Raw genomic sequence first — 12,472 nt, forward strand, 5'->3', positions numbered from 1 at the left:
AACCCCAATGCCGTGAATTTTCTGACCTTCTTGGGGATGTTGGTCACGTATCCCAACAGAGATATGACTGGAGCAGAGTCTATATCGAATCCAAGCATATCCCCCAGTGTATGAAAGACGTCAGTTCAAAATCTGCTAATCTTGGGACAAGTCTAGGCCAGATGCGCAAAATCCGCATGTGGGGCCTTACATTTAAGACAGCAGTGCGGTCGGTCTTGATCTATTTTATGTGACTTCTCTGGTGTAATGTAAATTCTACATGGGAATTTAAAATGTATGCGCTTATGGCGATTATTTAATGACACCTCTTTAGTCTGTAGGCAGCATGCGGCCCATTGCCCATCAGATATGAGGCGCCCCAGATCTGCCTCCCAAGCAGCCCGTATCTTGGCGTCATGAACTGGAATTATCTCCAAACAGGCCCTATACAACTTCGAAACCTGATAGTCCCCCGTGCTGCTATCTATAACTGTGGATAAAGGGATGAAAGGGTCTGGATCTATGGGGAAGCCCGTAATACTGCGCGCAGCCGAGTAAGAACGAATTTATCCATAAAGGAGGCTTCTGGAAATTTGTTCTCATCCGTGGTTGAAAAAGCCTGACCCTCAGTGTACAGGTCCCCTATTTTTGTCACATCAAATCGGGTAAGAGTGCGCCGCACTACTCCTTCCCCAGTGATTGGGATCCAGCGTGGGTTTGTGAGCGGCAAGCTAGGAGAATACATATTTGGCGAACCCGGCACCGGACCAGTTTTTGCCAGGCCCAGCTGGTGGTGGACACCGTCTGGATGTCAAGTAGGACGCCGGGGAAGCCCGACGGCAACACCGTGTTCAATGTATCTGGAAGGATCAGATCGGTCTTGGGTCTTATATATGGAATTCTGGCATCCGGATGAAACCAGGAATGCGCATAAATGCCCTGTGCACATAAATAATATAATTGGAAATTAGGAACTCCCAAGCCACCTCTTTGATATGGGAGGGACATTACCCCTCAATGGACCTTAGGGCATCTGCAACCCCATGCCAGCTGGAGTAGGTGGGTTTGAATGGACTTGAAAAACCGATTCATCAACGGGATAGGTATATTATTAAATAAGTACAACAATTTAGGTAGCACGATCATTTTAATCAATGCCACTCGACCTGCGATCGAGAGTGGGAGCCTTAGCCACCTATCTACTTGGTGTTCCAAGTTGTGTATTGCTGTGCCATAGTTTGACAACAAAATTTCAGAGGAGTTTAAATTTATGTGTATCCCCAAATATTTGACGGAATCGGTACACCAGGTAAGTGGATATTCACATTCCCATCTGACCGTGCCTGCAGTAAGGGGAAATATCACAGATTTATGGCAATTTATACCTAGGTCTGAGAAGCCGCCAAACCTGATTATTTCTCTGATAGGGGGACTAAATTATTGCGAGGTTCCCTGACATACAATATGACATTTCTGCATATAAGGACACCAATAATGGACCTGTGTTAAATTGGATCCCCCCTATGCAGATGCCGTTCCTGAAAGTGTCTAATAAGTGGGTCCATTGCTAGAATAAATAGCAATGGAGACAAGGGACAGCCCTGCCTTGTACCTCGGGATAATTTAAAGGAGCGGGAGAGTGTGCCATTTAGGCGCAGTCTGGCAGTGGGTGCTGAGTACATCAAAGCAGTGAGATTAACAAACCCATAGGGCATTCCTAGCCGACGCATAACCTGCCAAATAAATGCCCACTCCAAAGAATCAAATGCCTTTTCTGCATCCAGCAAAACCGCTGCTGCCAGTGTAGCCGGATTAATGAGGTGTAGTACTGTAAAGAGAGTTCACAGGTTTATTGAGGTAGACCTGTGAGGGACAAACCCCGACTGTACCGGGGAGAATATTTTGTTTAATAATAAGGCATTAGGCTTAGTTAGCAAGGCTCCAAAAAATTTACATTTTTGCATCCAGTTCTTTTAGTATTTAGACCATCATGGTGTTGGTAAAACCCTTCACTTGAATTTCAAGGGACAACACTTGGAAACATGCAGCCAATGATTCAGCTGGTGGGAGCTACTGCACTAGTTCCTTCAGCAGACGTCCTTCTATTGCCTACGACTCCTGCAACTGCTCTAGAAGGTGGTCTGCTCTCCCGAATGCCCCTTACCTGGCATGAGTCCCTTTGCCCTTGTGAATACCCAGCACAGATCATGTCGTACTTGATGAACTTGTACTGTTGGTTCACCCCTGAGCCTGTGTGGTACATGCTGTCACAGGTTGTGGGGTCGATGATGGGGAGCTGCACCTCCTGCAGAGTCTGTGGTGATGAGAGGCTTACTGCGAAAGGAAAAAGAGATTTAACTCTTATCATCTGTCTATCAGCAAAGTTAACCTTACTCCAATCCCGTCTTCATGGCTAGTGATTTATTTGAGAAATTGATTGTTTAGCATGTACCACAAGAATGATGACACGGTTACGACACATCAGTGGCATTCCTCCTATTTTCTCAGAGAAATATTCATTGTGCCTTAGGGACAACTCAGTCCCCTCATTTTGTATTTGAATTTACATTCCCTTTATATATGGACCTCTGGGGTTCTGTCTTTGAACACTATTGCTACATGAGCCATGAGAGTACGATGACCTCAATATCAAGCACACTTTCTCCAAATTGATATAGCAAAATGGGGGCTGCATTCCCAAATGCATCTCTATAACTAGCCATCTTCTTGGCGGTAATTATCTCAGCGTGTCTATTCCAGTTGGCCACATCCATCCACATCCTTTGTTGTGAAGACCAAGGCTGTGGAAAGTTTTGTGGGTAATGATACTCCATTTGTATGAGCGTTTGTACACTCTTGCTTAGACTCAACATTTCTCCAAATAACTCCCAACAATTGTGCCATTGCTCCTAGTAGACTATTACAAATATCTTCAACACATAAGCACCCAGAAGAACTTCACACATGCTGCAATTTAGCCTCACAGAGCCCATGGGGTTCATGACATAGCCTCAACAGCCTAACCAGGTCAACCTTTGAGCCCCAACAGGCCTTCAGCTTGCTCATAAACGTCATCACTTAGACACTGAAACACCCACCTAGCTTTGACCAGACACTGACAGGGTTCTTCACCAAAACTCCCAGACCCCAAAAGATCTTGTAGGACACAACAGAGCATAACATGGTTCATAAAAACAATCACATAGCCTCCCAAATGACACAGACAATGGTTGCTAGCTCTTTACAGATATTTCCAATACCATTAAAACATTGACTGTGTGGAGAATTGTCTTCAAGGTCTGACGAGTCCTATGAGCAAGGAATTGTCTCTGTCAATGTGTGAGATGATGGAAAGTTGCTGTGAAAGCTTCTGTGTGCATAAATCAAAATGTGTAATAATAATAATAGTGTGCGGAGCAATTCATGTGCATTTAAATTCACATATGAATACAGAGATAGAGCTATTACAATTGAAACACACTTGCTATGATAGGTTGAAGTGTGTCTTACTGGCGTAACCTAACCACGCCTCAGTTAGACCTCAACGCCATATTGTTCACAATGGATGTCATATCATAATATTCATTCTGTGTTTATAATTTGCCTGACACTACATTCAGCAAGATATGGTTTGTTTATTTCTGAATGACACTGCTCTCGAAGAGCCAGTTATAAGGAATCTTTTTGCAACATAATTCAAGCACCTTCTGCTTGCACACTGTATTGCATTAATTCACAATGGTTTACTGTTATTTATGTAACTAGTTTGTTCTACACCTCCGGATGACATTAGATGAGAAGAGATGAATCAATATTCTTCTAGTAGTGGAAGATGCTTAGGTGATAGGCTTATCTAATGTTTTGTAAAGTAAAACTGTGATTTATTGAAGCAGTGATCACAGCATTCCAGCCTTGTAGATTTTGTACTTTCCTATGAAACAAAACTGTATATAAACCCTTGAAATTGGAAGTGAGACAGATCTTTTTCTTTTTTACTAGGGATGCTGACTGATTTCTTACTGATTTTGTGTCACATTTGAGACTTACTTTAGTTCTGATTGTGCCTATTATTCTCCAATGTTCCTATTATTGAGAGCCTTCATGGTGACAACTTTATTTAAATGAGAGTGTTGATGCATCTGCATTTTAGGGTTTTTGTTTTGTTGTAATGAATTTTGGATTAAACCTTCAAGGTTTTCTAAATACCACCCTACATCTCACTTTTTGAGTCGATCCTTTCCTTATGGGCTGTATTGTAAAGTGATGTTTTGAACCTTATCTCTGGGACACATTACTTCATGATTTGAGGTTAACCCCATCCCTGATCCACCCAACATGTACTTAAGAAGGTTTTCGATCTCCCACCAAAGACATTTATGCTGTCCCAAAAGAGCATGCTACAGCTCCCAGGAGATATGTTTATAATTTCAAATGACCCTCAAATAGCCACAATAGATACATGAATAATTGTAAAAACACCATTGTATGTTATTAAAAGAACTAAATGTAGACCTCAACACGCTGTAACATTGTTCCCAATAAATACAAACAGAGCTCCAAATAGAGCTGTGCGTAGTTCCCCATATGAGGTTTGTAGTTGGCAGCCAATCCATACTCACAACTATTAATAAACCTGCAGCAGCTCATGAGAAAATCATGCAAATCTGTCCAATTGACCCTTTCAAAGCACCCAACAGATGAACATGTAGGACCCAAAAAACCTTTAAATAGCACCTAAGAAGCCCTCATATAGCACTCTGCAGACCCTCAAAATACATCCAACAGGTATAAGACAACAGATACTCACACAGAACCCAACAGACCATCACATAGCTCCAACAGACCATCACATAATAACCAGCAGGGCCTCACACAACAACAAACAGACCCTCATGTGGCACTAACAGACCATCTGTGGAGAGGTGTGGCTCACTGGTTAGAGGCGGCAGATCCGTAAGCAGAGAATCGGCCAGGGACCAGGGTTCAATTCCCGACGCGGCAGGGTCATGGACCAGGGTCAAAACGGACTCGATAATTCTCGCCTCGGTACCTACTCTAACCAGGAACACACTCGGCAACTCTGGGCATTAGCTTGCCTCATCTCCACAACGGCCCCCCACATTCGCTGGGGATGCCTGGTTTCACCTTGGAGATACCCTGGAGGGACCATCTCACAGGGATAGCCAGGACGGGTTCCCCAGCGGTCTACAGCGCCAGGACGCCTCAGGGCAGCAGTGCGCTTTACAAGACACATACATTTACATTATATACATTTACATCTCATAGCCCCCAATAAACACTCATTGAGCACTCTAGGAAATGATCACATCTGCCCCAACAGACCATCACATAGTGACTAAGATACAATCACAGAGCATAAACACACCCTCATATAACACTGAATGGACTGTCACACAGTTTGCAACAGATCAAGTGATGAGTCAGTGTCTGGAATGAGTAAGATGAGGGAAATAGAAGGAAGATGATGAGTCAATCTGCAGAGAAAGTTGACTAAATGAATCCAGAAATATAAAATTAATGAAGTCTCTTGTATATTGTTACAAGCAATATAGAAGGATGGCACAGACATGAGGAAGGTTACTTGCCAGCATTGCCATTATCTGTGTAAAGGACTACTGGGGTAAGGAGGGACAAAAAATCTTTGGTGCCCTGTTTTATACAATGTGGCAGTGAAAGCAACACCAGACATTGTCTTTACAGACACAATTTTTGCCTAAATAAAGACTCCTTGTTAACTAAATGCACAATCCACACCACACATGCTAATATTGTTCTTGTTATTGACTTAGAATTACAGTAATAATTTAGTTTATTTAACAAGTATGTAAGTGTGTAATATTTAGTGTTAATGCTAATAATTGAATCCAAATACAAATATTGCTGCCCTGTACCTTCCGTAGATAGAAAGCTGTAATCTGGAAGAAGAGGTTTAAAAGTAATTATGAAATCTAGGAGGCAAGATGAGGAGACTGGCATCAATCGATTGAAGAGGCATTATATGAGACCAGTGAATGTGGCTTGTGCATCAGCTTGATCCCCCCTTTCACCTTACCTCCATCTTGAGTGAATCCCCAGCCAGTGACCCAGCAGTTCATTCCAGCTGGGAACTGGACTGAGGGGGCGGGCAGACACACTGGCAGGATGTAACTGGTGAACTGGACTGGAGTCTCCAGCTCAAGGAGGGCGATGTCACCACTGGACCCTTCCTCGGTGTAGTTTGAGTTGATGATCACAGTCTTTGGAGTTGTGGAAATCACATTAGGGTTGAGTGCATTTTGTGAGAGTTGGTAGGCACCAAGATAGACACGGAAGGCAGAGACATTGACTGGTGTGCTGGAAAGAAAGAAAAGCAACAACAATCACAATTGCTGCCCCATTAATGCTTTCTACTCTGGGGCTAGATTTAGCACCTTCTAAATCTGAACTGGTCGAATTGATAGATGCCCTTTTTAGATATAACTTTTGACAGCACAGCTCTAATATACATAAAGTGGGCTTTAGGTCCATCCCATTCAACTATTGGCTTTGTTTGACCAAACTTTTTCAGCCATTAGCTCGAGACTTTGTCAATCACATGTTGGCTCATTACCTAGTGCTAGTGGCTCTTCAGCTGTATCTTTCCACATCCAATATGGTGTTTGAATTGAATGGCATGAGGGAATATTTTATTACCAGTCTCTTTGTTGGCTATTTGATGCTTGTTCTCACCCAACCACTATCCCCTCTTGTAACCATCATTCTTACAGGCATCCTTTCTCTTTAGTTTTCCCTTGTGTCTCACTCCTCCATTTCTCTCACCCTCCACACCCTCTCACTCGTCCCTTCTGCCACTCTCATTTTCTCTTCTGTCCTTGATGATCCCCCACCCACCAGCCCCCCCACTCTCTTTCTTTGTAGTGATTGATCAGGTACGCAAGATTAGTTTCAAGTAGTGTTTTTTAAGATGGTACAATAGACCAGATCTAGAACCCACCAGGAGCAGCCAGCATGCTGCTCAGCCCAGCCAACTGTGAAGATTTGACTCACAACATCCTATAACATGTCATCACAGTAAGATTCTGCAGGCAGGGCATGAATAGCATTGAACTCAGGATATAACATTCTTCCTGCCTCATGCTTCATTTGTAAAACAAAAACCTAACTGCAAGGGCCCAAAGCTTATCTTAAGTGCCCACTGCTGTTGCTGCTGAATGACAGAATTGCCAAATGGTAAGGCTGTCCCGTCTTAATTTTGGCTCATGCTTCCTTTTTCCACCACCCTACAGTCCTTCTCATGCTAATATTTCATTCTTCCAGGTCCTTTTTCACCCCAGGTTTGTCCCTTTGACATTAAGTTACCGTCTTTCTCTTTGTCCTTTCTCCCTTTTCTGCCTTACTCTTTCTCTGACTTTTGTGGTAAATATTTCGTTACCGGTACTATTTTTTATGCGGTAAAGTCTATTAAGAATAACTCAGTAAATATAAGAGGCAGAATCCGTGGTATTAGAGGTTTTAAAATGCTTTATTCCTATAAAAAGGAAGACAATTCGAATTGTGGGCCTTCTATTCCATCACCACGAAAGTTCAGGAAGGAAGGGCGCATATATTATTGACAGGTAGGCAGTTTTATAGAAAATACATTACAGTGAAACAGATGCAAGAGGCGAAACAGCTGATAAAAGGTGCATACGTAGCTAATAGAGGGCGTAATTCAAGAAACGTCATTAAACATGAGGTCACAAGTGGGTGGATCCATAAAAGAATCCTGCAATGTCAGCAGAAATGTTTGGCAAAGATGCGCACGCAGCCGCATGACGTGTGATTGACGTGCAACTAGAGGGTGAAGGGGACTTGACATTTAGCTCTACGTGTGGAGACAGAAGTCTGGGGTTATGTCAACCTAATCCCTAATCATATCTAATATCCTATGTATAAAGAACTGTGTTATCCAAAAGGAGAGGTCTCTTAGGATAGAATCTTATTCTATACTGACTATACTGACTGCTAGTGCGTGTACAAGCGTCTAAGTGTCTACACTAGATGCGAGGGGGTAGGAATATTCCATGGTAACGGGGCTATGAATTACTTGCATGAGGACAGCGAGGCCTGGCCCCTTTGCATGGTAGCTGGAGGAATGTTTACCTAAACTACTAGACAGGAATGCATCGGATGAGGAGCGAAGGAGATAATCTCGAAGGTGAAATACAGTTTTTGGCAGGCGACAGGCTGGATCAGGCACCGTTAGCCGCGCAAGGAGTAGGACAAAGTTCATGGTCACAGATGCAGGCTCAGACTGGAGCTTTCAGTGGCAGAAGACAGGAAAAGGCTTGATGACAGAATTCGGGCCTACTCGCCTGAATCTGTAAAATGTGGAAAGTGAACCACATAAAGTCGGTGGCCTTTCATACTTAGGAATGGAATATCTGACCCATTCATGGCGGATCTGAAAGAGGACATGTTGACGGTGGACGCACATATATTTGCGTCTTCAGAACTGGAGCAGGAGGGAACATACATGTACTTATAGCAGGCACATGGAGCCGTTGGGGTCTACGATAGGGGACATAACTGATCACAAAATTCATATTTCCTCATTCCCTCCTTGTCCCCTTCGGACCCTCAGGAGATATCGATCTTCATCAATCCATCGATCTGTTCATATAGCATCATTTGTTCTTCTTTCTTCTTCCGGGATCTCGAATGAAAACTTGGATGTGGGATACACGAGGTGGCACACAGACCACAAATCGCTGGCCCACATTGTAGACATAAGCAGCAACTGAATAGTATGAGAAAGCCAATACCTAGGAAGGATAGGATTCTCCATCCCCAGGCTGACAACACGCCCCAGAACCAACCGGACCAAGTCCAGGTGCCTGGACTCTGGTGTATCTGGCTTATAATCTTATGAAGGCGGGTTATGGCTTTATATACTGACGGCGAATTTTCTGGTATGAAAATGCAACAACTTGATCCGATGACCCTACAAGCTCCGCCCCTATCGGCCAGGATGACGTCAAGGACAAGACGATTTTGAAGCACAACAATCCGCATAGCAGACTGCTCTTCTGTTAAATTGCCTAAGGCGGAAATAGTCTCGTTCACTACTGCTTCAAGGGTTCTGGTTAATCTACGTATCAGCTTACTATTAGTGACTGTACCTATATAGGGAAAGAATCCTTTATTGAAATCTGTGTATTTTTCCCATGCTGTTTCAGTGTAATCGACAATTGGGAGATCTCTCTGCTGTCTATTGTGTACTAAATGAGTATTTCTATGATAATCAGGAGGAGCTAGGAAAACAGGTGGCAGAAGGAATGCTATGTAACAAGTACCATCCCAATCTAGAGGTAGACATATATATGCGGTCTGGCCACATATGAAGTAGGAATGATGGGAAGCTCTAAATGTAGACTTGCCTTGATCACTGAATTTTATTACAGTGGTACATTTACTATGGCCCATGTGTATGGAACCATTCTTTCTTATACATAATTCCCCTTTTACTGGGAATACTGACATGGCGGGCAAGATTGGTGTAGCTTCAGATTCAACGTTCAGGATCATGAGGTTAAGTGTAAAGTTACCTAATCCATATACTTCATTTTCTAGATCAGTTCCTGTTCTTTTGGGAAGTCCCTCCTTGTTAGGGTAGCAGACTTTAAGCAAAACTAGGTTCAGGTTTCCCCATACCCAGTTGTCTTGATAAACTGCGGAATTTGAATCTAGGGTATTAATCAAACTAAACCATGCTCCACAGGAGCCATTGTGTGTGAACGGATAGGGAAAGAGGGGCAAAACTCCCTTATAGTTCTGATAGGGAGGGAGTCGGCCACATATCCAACAATTTGTGGCATTGCTGGTTTGATGGGAATGATGTAACATACTAATGAATGTGTTGTTGCGCAGCGCAAATCTATATGACAACTCATGCGGAGGTAATTCGCTAAAAGAATGTTCTGCAGTTATATTGTAAGCATGTTTAAGAATAGGGTAATACATATGCAATAGTATGCTGAAAATAATGATCAGAAGACTTAGAAAAAACAAAATTAATAATGTTACTGTACAGTGACTACGAAATGATTTACAATACGCATGCTTTTTGAGCTGCATCTGATGATTTCTTTCTCTATTCCGGTCTAGAGGATACATGTCAGGGACAAATTCAACCGATTCACCTTGGAGAGGACTTAAACAATCAAATTGTCTGACTTACTAGACCTCAATTTTAGTTTATAAATTTCTGAGTTCGATTGCTCAACCAAGGGGAGCTTTGAGTCTGTTTGTGAGGGAATACAGGGTTGAGTATCTACACCGGGTGGTAGTCCATAAAATTTATTGATATGACTCGAGTGCAACCACCCTTTTCTTCCCTCGATTTTCACGGCTGTCCTTGTGGTGAGTAAAACCAACTTCGGTGACTTCCACCTAGGATCCAGTTGGGTCTTCCGGTCAAAGTTCCTGACCAGCACCAGGTCACCAGGAACCACGTCATGGAGCTTCACCTCAGTATTATCGGGAAAAGCTGCGGATACCTGTGAACGACAAGATTGTAGTGCAGACATCAAGGAAGCCAGGTAATCTGTCAGCATATTACAGTCAACGTCAGTGATTTTACGAGGTATAGGCGTCCCCCACATATTTGGTGGTCTACCGAAGATCACCTCATACGGGGATAGCCCTGTTCGAGAATGTGCTACCATTCTCATGTAAAAGAGCGCAACTGGTAAGGCTACTATCCAATCGACTCCTTTTTCTCTACATATTTTGGACAATCTAATTTTCAAAGTTTGATTATGGCGTTCTACGAGACCTGCTGCCTCGGGATGTCGGACACAGTGAAACTTCCATTGATAGCCTAATAGAAGGGAAACGTGTTTCATTAGTTCAGATGAGAACGGCTGGCCGTTATCTGAGTAGACAACACGTGGTAAACCGTACCGTGGGAAGAATTCTCGAACTAACTGTTTGGCAGTAGTCGGGGCAGTGTAATCTGAAACCGGGTATGCTTCTGTCCAACGGGAAAGAGCACAGACAACTACGAGAACATATTTGAATCCTCGACATCGTTCCATCTGGATATAATCCATCTGGAGGACTTCAAAAGCATGATTAGGAGGTTGAAATCCACCCTGCTCTACGGGGATGCTTTTACCTGGATTAAACTGACAACATATCATACAGGTACGAACTTTTTGTTTAGCTGCGGCTCGCAAGTGTTTGTTAAACCAAATGTGTTGAATGCTGTCTAGCATAGCTTTCTCTCCTAGGTGTGCTGGACTATGTATTGTGTTAATGATAACTTGGACCATTGAGTCGGGAAGAAACCATATAGATTTTTCCTTCGTCATCCATCCCTGATCTGTTTGGATCCCTCCTAATTCAGTCCATTTCTTTATTTCTTCTGGTGTAGCATGTGTCTGTATGTCAATTACATCAAGGGCGGGATCCTTAACTGTCATGCAATGTGTTAGTGTCGGGACTATTGTCTCTGTCATGTCAGTTGTGAGAGTCTGATTCTGAGCAGTCTGTTTAGCTGTTCTGTCAGCTAGGTCATTACCCTGAGAAATAATATCGGTAACTTTTGTATGGGCTTTGCATTTCATAATCGATATTGCAGTAGGTAGATGAATCGCGTCTAATAAGGTTTGAATGAGGGGTCCGTGTTGGATGTGGGCACCGTGAGAAGTTAAATAACCTCTCTCTCGCCACAGTACGCCGAAGTCATGGACGACTCCGAAGGCATAACGTGAATCTGTGTATATATTGACTTTCTTATTTGTGGCTTGAATACAGGCTTGTGTCAGAGCGATGAGCTCTGCTGCTTGAGCTGACAAAGTGTTAATACAATTTGTTTCAATGACTTCAGTGTCTGTTGTGACTGCGTAAGCGGCCACTAGCTCTCCTGTACTTGCTCTCATACATGACCCATCTACATATAATGTCAAGTCTGGATCTGACAAAGGGATGTCTGTCAAGTCTTGTCTGGGTTTCGTCGTGATAGTGATGACTTCGACACAATCATGTGCCAATGGATCTGTTCCGCCTACTGGTAACAGTGTGGCAGGATTTAACGTATTACAACGTCTGATTTCTATGTGTGGCTGAAACAATGTTAATTCGTAACCGGTGAGTCTCGCTATAGTCAAGTGTTGTGTTTGTGTGCGGTTCAAGAGAACCTCTACTGCGTGTGGTACTTGTACTGTCAATTGATGTCCTAACACTATGGCATCGCTTTGTCTGATTGCTAAAGCTGTTGCTGCCACCGATTTCAGGCACGCAGGAAGAGCCTGAGCTACTGGATCTAATGTACTAGAGAAATAAGCACATGGTTTGTGTGATCCTGCTTGTTCCTGAGTGAGTACTGACAAGGCAGTACCTTCGCGTTCTGTAACAAAGAGTGTAAACTGTTTACTGTAACATGGTGTTGCTAGGACAGGTGCTTGACATAAAGCTTTCTTTAAGCTTTCAAAAGCGTGTGTATGTTCTG

The 12,472-nt window shown here is 43.1% G+C and overlaps 1 protein-coding gene across 1 annotated transcript in view; it reads right to left on the reverse strand.

Annotated features, from left to right (window-relative positions):
- LOC146811692 (serine protease 27-like) overlaps positions 1 to 12,472 on the reverse strand; it is an 88,446-nt gene that overhangs the window by 22,264 nt on the left and 53,710 nt on the right. The window contains exons 4-5 of the mRNA XM_085615100.1: positions 6,053 to 6,333; positions 2,144 to 2,313 (exon numbers count right to left, since the gene is read on the reverse strand). Coding sequence (XP_085471226.1) covers positions 2,144 to 2,313; positions 6,053 to 6,333 — 451 coding nt within the window. The remainder of the gene's footprint in view (positions 1 to 2,143; positions 2,314 to 6,052; positions 6,334 to 12,472) is intronic.

This window comes from Triturus cristatus, chromosome 7, assembly GCF_964204655.1.
Source record: "Triturus cristatus chromosome 7, aTriCri1.1, whole genome shotgun sequence".
NCBI lineage: Eukaryota > Metazoa > Chordata > Amphibia > Caudata > Salamandridae > Triturus > Triturus cristatus.